General features: G+C 45.2%; 2 protein-coding genes across 3 annotated transcripts in view; both read left to right on the forward strand.

The window, feature by feature from the left end:
* The window catches only part of crhr1 (corticotropin releasing hormone receptor 1), an 11,402-nt gene extending 7,027 nt beyond the window's left edge, over window positions 1-4,375 (forward strand). Inside the window, exons 8-14 of one of the 2 annotated variants that reach the window (XR_015774844.1) lie at window positions 179-332; window positions 471-531; window positions 659-731; window positions 1,373-1,458; window positions 1,833-2,024; window positions 2,254-2,295; window positions 2,902-2,982. Coding sequence is in view for 1 of the 2 variants with exons in the window: in XM_088069262.1 (XP_087925388.1) it covers window positions 179-332; window positions 471-531; window positions 659-731; window positions 1,373-1,458; window positions 1,833-1,971; window positions 2,254-2,295; window positions 2,902-3,042 (696 nt within the window). In the remaining variant the exon portion in view is untranslated. Of the gene's footprint in view, window positions 1-178; window positions 333-470; window positions 532-658; window positions 732-1,372; window positions 1,459-1,832; window positions 2,025-2,253; window positions 2,296-2,901 lie in introns of both variants that reach the window. The other variant, XM_088069262.1, reaches the window with a different exon arrangement.
* A 1,386-nt stretch (window positions 4,376-5,761) lies between these two features.
* Window positions 5,762-7,500, forward strand: part of maptb (microtubule-associated protein tau b) — a 4,863-nt gene continuing 3,124 nt past the window's right edge. The window contains 6 exon segments of the mRNA XM_042482185.2: window positions 5,762-5,799; window positions 5,801-5,871; window positions 6,360-6,410; window positions 6,783-6,832; window positions 7,128-7,185; window positions 7,285-7,364. Coding sequence (XP_042338119.2) covers window positions 5,762-5,799; window positions 5,801-5,871; window positions 6,360-6,410; window positions 6,783-6,832; window positions 7,128-7,185; window positions 7,285-7,364 — 348 coding nt within the window.

The following is a 7,500-nucleotide window of genomic DNA, read 5'->3' on the forward strand; positions in this document are numbered from 1 at the left end:
TAAACTGGTCCCAGTCTCTCAGCTGCAGCCACGCCCCCTCTTCAGCTCACCTGCTCCTCATTACTCTCAGACCAAACTCCTGCTAGGCTCTGACCTCCTCCTGCTCCTCCTCCCCCTCCTCTCCTCCTCTCCTCCTCTCCTCCTCTCCTCCTCTCTCCTGCTCCTCCTCCTCTCCCAGGTGTGGTGCAGGTGTGTGACAGCAGCTTATAATTACCTGCACGTGTCGACGTTCTTCTGGATGTTCTCTGAGGGTTGTTACCTTCACACGGCCGTCGTTCTCACCTACAGCACCGACTCACTCAGGAGCTGGATGTTCACCTGCATCGGCTGGGGTACCTGTCTGTCTGCAAACCTACCTGTCTGTCTGCAAACCTACCTGTCTGTCTGCAAACCTGTCTGTCTGACGACCTGTCTGTCTGTCTGACGACCTGTCTATCTGGCTGTCTGACCACCTGTCTGTCTCTCTGCAGGTGTCCCTCTCCCCATCATCGTGGTTTGGGCTTTCGGGAAGCTTCACTATGACAACGAAAAGTAAGTCAACAGAGAGACAGACAGATGGACAGACAGAAAGAGAGAAAGACAGACAGATGGATTGACCTGGGGGGAGGGGACAGAGCAGCAGACGTGATGTGATTAGTTTATGTGCTTTGATTGACAGGTGCTGGTTTGGGAAGAAGGCGGGAGTTTATACGGACTACATCTACCAGGGACCCATGATCCTCGTCCTGCTGGTACCTTCAGTCCACCTTAAAAACATCCATCCTTAGTGCATCCATTCCTCCTTGAGTATGGTCATTCCACCTTAAATGCTGCCTATCTGAAATGGTCACAGTTATAAATAATGTCCAAGACATATAGAGCTGTAGAGACATAGAGCTGTAGAGACATAGAGCTGTAGAGACACAGAGCTGTAGAGACAGAGCTGTAGAGATATAGAGCTGTAGAGACACAGAGCTGTAGAGACAGAGCTGTAGAGATATAGAGCTGTAGAGACATACGTAGAGCTGTAGAGACACAGAGCTGTAGAGACACAGAGCTGTAGAGACATAGAGCTGTAGAGACATAGAGCTGTAGAGACACAGAGCTGTAGAGACACAGAGCTGTAGAGACATAGAGCTGTAGAGACAGAGCTGTAGAGATATAGAGCTGTGAGCTGTAGAGACATACGTAGAGCTGTAGAGACATAGAGCTGTAGAGACACAGAGCTGTAGAGACACAGAGCTGTAGAGACACAGAGCTGTAGAGACATAGAGCTGTAGGTATATTTCATGTTGTTGATTCTCTGCATTGTGTGTGAATGGTGTATTTTGTGTGAACGCTGTTTCAGGGACTCTGTGTGAACGAACCTGCTGACCGTCTGTTTCTCTCTCAGATTAACTTTGTGTTCCTGTTCAACATCGTTCGGATCCTGATGACCAAACTGAGAGCGTCCACCACCTCCGAGACCATCCAGTACAGGTACCACCTAGTACAAGTACCACCCAGTACAAGTACCACCCAGTAAAGAGGAGGCCTGAGTTCTCTGTTGGTGTGAATGTGTGAATGTTGACTGTCTCTGTGTGTCAGCTCTGTGATAGTTTGCTCACCTGTCCAGGTGACAGCTGGGATAGACTCCGCCCCTCTGTGACCCTCAAGAGGATGAGCTGTAAACCCTGACCCAGTATCAAGTCAGGAGGGTTGATGCAGAACTGGTCTGAACTGGAGGATTTTTTATTTTTCCAGCTTTAGTCCGTTTACTCTGTCTCTGTGAGGGACGTTGTTGTTGTGTTTACATTTGTACTGTGTGTACTGACAGATCCTGTTGTTGTTTGTTTGTTTGTTTGTTTGTGCAGGAAGGCGGTGAAGGCGACTCTGGTGCTGCTGCCGCTGTTGGGAATCACCTACATGTTGTTCTTTGTGAATCCTGGAGGAGAAGACGAGGTCGCCCACATCGTCTTCATCTATTTCAACTCCATCCTGGAATCCTTCCAGGTCCGTCCAATGACCCCCCACACACCATAGACTCCATCCTGGAATCCTTCCAGGTCTGTCCAATGACCCCCACCCCCCCACCCCACCCCAAACACACAACACAGACTCCATCCTGGAATCCTTCCAGGTCTTTCCAGGTCTGTGTGATGACCCCACAGACAGGTTTAATGCATCAGTAATTCATACCACAGAGCAATGTGACTATCGTAGAGCGACAGTCTGTCAGCGGCTAACAGTGTCCCTCTGTCTGTGTCCACCCTGTCCCTCTGTCTGTCCCTACAGGGGTTCTTTGTCTCCGTCTTCTACTGTTTCCTCAACAGTGAGGTGAGTTCTTCTTCTGTGGTGTTCCTCAGGGTTCATCACTCGGAACCTTTTTGTTGTTTTTATCATCAATTAGTCAATACAGAGAGAGACAGACAGGTACATACAGACAGGTACAGAGAGAGACAGACAGGTACATACAGACAGGTACAGAGAGAGACAGACAGGTACATACAGACAGGTACAGAGAGAGACAGACAGGTACATACAGAGACATCTGTATCTCTCTGTCTGTATCTGTCTGTCTCTCTGCACCTGTCTGTCTCTCTGTACCTGTCTGTCTCTCTTTCTCTCTCTCTCTCTTCCTGTCTCTCTGTCTGTCTGTCTGTACCTGTCTGTCTGTACCTGTCTCTCTCTCTCTCTCTCTCTCTCTCTCCCTGTCTCTGTGTCTGTCTGTCTGTCTCTCTGTCTGTCTCTGTGTCTGTCTGTCTCTCTGTCTGTCTCTGTGTCTGTCTGTCTCTCTGTACCTGTCTGTCTCTCTGTACCTGTCTCTCTCTCTCTCTCTCTCTCTTCCTGTCTCTGTGTCTGTCTCTCTCTCTCTGTCTCTGTGTCTCTCTGTCTGTCTCTGTGTCTGTCTGTCTCTCTGTACCTGTCTGTCTCTCTGTGCAGGTGCGTTCGGCGGTCAGGAAGCGGTGGGCTCGTTGGCGTGACCGTCACTCGTTTCGCAGTCGGACGCTGCGTGCCTCGTCTCTGCCCACGTCCCCGAGCAGAGTGTCCTTCCACAGCATCAAACAGTCCTCCAACCTCTGACCTCCGACCTCCGACCTCCGACCTTTGACCTCTGATGACGGCGCTGAACTCACCCAGCCAATCACAGGTCATACTCTGTCAGCCAATCCCACCGCAGCACACAATCAGAGGGAGGTCTGTCAGGCAGGACTTTAGCCCCGCCCTTCATCACATGCTGACCAATCAGCTGCTTCCGCAGGGACTGCACTGACTTATCTGTAATCAATAATCGTTATTTATTGATCAGTTATTGAATAATTAGAAGTGTCTATGATGTAATCTGATCACCAGCTACTTCCTGTTTAACAGAGCTAACTACACACACACACACACACACACACACACACACACACACACACACACACACACACACACACACAGATAGAAACACACACACACACACACACACACACACACACACACACACAGACAGATACACACACACACACACACACACATACAGATAGAAACACACACAGACACATACACACACACACACACTCACACACACAGATACACACACACACACAGACAGATATACACACACACACACACACACACAGACAGATACACACACACACACACACACAGAGCAAACTGGGTGTAAAAATGAAAGTTTTTGAGTTTTTTGTGGAAGTTTCCTTTAAGTGTTTTAAACTGGAACCAGAGACGGACGTCTTCAGTCCTCGCTGACCTCAGGGGACATAAGGCTACAGCAGAGGACATCAGGGGACATCAGGAGGGGGACTTTCCAGATGAAGGACAACTTGAGACTCAGATTCTAGGATTTATTCTGACACAAACACCACCGATTATTATTTTATTATTATTATTATTATTGTTATTGATATTATTATTATGACAGATTCTTCCATCTGTGACTTCGTGATGATGTCATGATGACGTCGTCATTACGTCGTGGTGATGAAGACACGTCAGCTGTAGATTTAAACTGTTAATATTTTTGGGCCCAGTAGAGCTGTTGTTTACCCAGCAGAGGTTTTGGTGGAGACCAGTTCACTAACCAGTACAGTGACTGCAGTAACCATAGTAACCATAGTGTAGTTAGTTCCTGTAGGTCTGTTGTCGAGGAAAACTCTCAGGATCAAACACACACTCTGTGTGTGTGTGTGTGTGTGTGTGAATCGTAATTAAAGGCATTATTAATATCAACTGGAAACATCTTGATAATTACGCAGTTATAGATTTTGTAAATACTGAGTTTATAATAACAGATTAAATCTGAATTCTGAGACGTTTCAGAGACACAAGGAAGGAGTGCTGCTTTTGTCCACCGGACACTTGAGAAATTATGTTTAATGTGATAATCTAATAAACTCATGTTCAGGATGAATGTTGTTGTTTCTGCAGTTTCTGTCTGTGATCAATTTTGTGATTTTTTAAAGATAAAACTGCAAAGAAATTTTAAAGAAAGAAAACATTTTTTTAACCTAAAAAATAGCAAAACATTTCTAAGGAGGAAAACAAAAAAAATTTGAATGATAAATTTCTGAAAGAATTCTGCTGCCGTCTGACGGGTTTCTGCAGACACGGGTAGAACTGTGTCTGCAGACAGTTCACCACCTTAGAACCATCAGGTTCTCTGCGTTCTGGTTCTGAGACGTGGAGCTTCAGGTTTTTTATTCCAAACAGCTCAGATGGTGCAAAGCCGTTTGTTCTCCATCAGAAACTGAATCAGTTAAAGTGCTGACGTGATGTTGATGTTACTGCAGCCTCACTGACCACACAGCTCAGCAGCAACAGTATCATTACTATTATCATTATTATTATTATTATTATTATTATCATTATTATTATTATTATTATTATTAGCAGTAGTAGTAGTAGTATTGTTTTTAATGTTGTTATTTTTGTTTTTTAAAAACTATTATTTTACTATTATTATTTGAAGGAGGAGGAGTAATATTGTTGTCATTATTATTATTATTATTATTATTATTATTATTATTGGTAGTAGTATTCTTGTTTGGGGCGACTGTGGCTCAGAGGTAGAGCGGATCGTCCGCTAATCAGAATGTTGAAGTATCCTTGGGCTGAACCCTGATACTAAACCCTGAATTTCTCCCACAGCTGTGTCGTGTGTGTGTGTGTGTGAATGGGTGAATGTGACATGTAGTGTGAAAGTGCTTTGAGTGGTCAAAAAAAGACGAGAAAAACGCTCTGCAAATGCAGTCCGTTTTTACCGTTTGTTGTTAACATTGGTATTATTATTATTATTATTATTATTATTATTATTTGTCGTTGTTATTGTTTTATTGTTATTAGTAGCAGTAGTATTGTTATTAATATTGTTATTTCTGTAGTTATTATTATTATTATTATTATTATAAAGATGGTATGTTATTGTTTTTTTTATTATGATGGTATGTTGTTAATATGATGGTATGTTGTTGTTGTTAATATGATGGTATGTTGTTGTTGTTGTTATTATGATGGTATGTTGTTGTTATTATGATGGTATGTTGTTGTTAATATGATGGTATGTTTTTGTTATTATGATGGTATGTTGTTGTTGTTATGATGGTATGTTTTTGTTGTTGTTATGGTACTGTGAGCAGCAGCAGATGGTCTGCAGTTGTAAGTATTGATAATTATTGATCAGATGTTGATCATGTTTTTAAGTGTAATTATTGAATGCTTTGAAAAGTCCACAGTGAGAGAAAATGGAGGAAATGTCCTCCATCATCCGAGTCATGTGACGGTGATGCTGCAGGTTACCATGGCAACAGCAGCCTCCTCTCCCAGCATGCACCAGCAGCAGAGAGCAGCAGCAGGGTGGAGCCGCAGACTCACAGACGGACGGACGGACGGACGGACAGCAGCCAGGAGGTAAGACACACTGGCGCCTCCTCCCCCGTCTGTCCCCTCATGTCTGTCTCCTCCTGTCTCTCTGTCTGTATTCTGTCCATCTCCTGTCTGTCTTTCTGCTCCTGTCTTTCTCCTCCTGTCTATCTGTCTTCTGTCCATCTCCTCTTGTCTGTCTCCTCCTCCTGTCTGTCTGTCTTCTGTCCGTCTCCTCCTGTCTGTCTGTCTTTTGTCTATCTCCTCCTGTCTCCCTCTGCTGCTCCGCTCTCTGCAGATGAATCAGCAGGATTTAGAGGAGGTGCACGTGCTCCTCTGTGTCTCTGCTGCTCTACTGTCTGCAGGAGAGGAGGAGGAGGAGGAGGAGGAGGAGGAGGAGGTGACTGTGGAGTTCAATCCGAACTGAATTTATTGTGTTTGTTGCAGTTTTTACTGAGCTCACTGACTCCTCTTCTCCTACTCTCTTCTCTCCTCCTCTTTACTCCTTCACCTCCTCCTCCTCTCTTCCTCTGTAGGAGTGATGATGGAGGGACAACCCGCCCCTGAGGAGCAGTGCATGCTGGGAGGTAGGAGTTACAGTTACTGTCACAATAACACACACATAGTAACACACACAGTAACACACACACACACATAGTAACACACACACATAGTAACACACGTTAACACACACATAGTAACACACACAGTAACACACACACACACACACACAGTGTAAGTGTTGAGGGCGTCGGCCATCTTTATTGACAGTCTGTGGTTGTGACTGATGGACGTCTCTGATCAGACAACACATAATTAATTATAATGATAATAATTATCTCTGTCTCTGGTTGTGTCTCTGTCTCTGGTTGTGTCTCTGTCTCTGGTTGTGTCTCTGTCTCTGGTTGTGTCTCTGTTCTCTGATTGTGTCTCTGTCTTTGTCTCTGGTTGTCCTGCAGACTCAGACTCGTGTGCAGCAGCAGTGAAGGATCCATCAGAAGCTCTGAAGGTAAAATCTTCGTCTTTATTATGAAACACAACTTCATCACTTCATATAAACCACACACACACACACACACACACACACACACACACACACACACACACACACACAGACTCTATCAGCTGTCAATCAGCTATCAGCTGTTGATCAGCTGTTGATCAGCTCTCTATCAGCTGTGCAGAGGATTGTGGGTAGGAACAACCAGTAAAGCTGCTGGTTTTCAGACTGGAACATGTGACTGTAGAACATCCTGGTACTTTTCCTGATGAGTCCGGCAGAGCTGATCCTGAATCTGTTTTAGTCCTCCAGGTCAGCAGGAGGCGCCAGAGCCGCCAAGATGATCCCAGCCAAGAGTACAGGTACCACACCCAGTTTAACTAGTCTGACCCATTTTAACCAGTTTAACCAGTCCGACCCAGATTAACCAGTCTGATCACTTTAACCTGTCTGTCTCTCAGAGTCGGTGGACGGAGCCAGCAGTCCAGGAAGTCGTTCTCCTACCAGTCGATCCTCGACTCCCAACAGAGACATCAAGAAGGTAACGTCCCTCGTCCCTTGTCCTCTCTGTTCTTTATGAACAGTTCCATCACAGAGAGGAGGACAGTGTCTGTCCTCAAAACTGACAGCAGAGGAAGAGACAATGGCTGTGTAAAAGGGATTGGACAGGACAGACT

This window comes from Plectropomus leopardus, chromosome 18 (assembly GCF_026936395.1).
Source record: "Plectropomus leopardus strain MGB_pleo_1.0 chromosome 18, ASM2693639v1, whole genome shotgun sequence".
Classification (NCBI taxonomy): Eukaryota; Metazoa; Chordata; class Actinopteri; order Perciformes; family Serranidae; genus Plectropomus; species Plectropomus leopardus.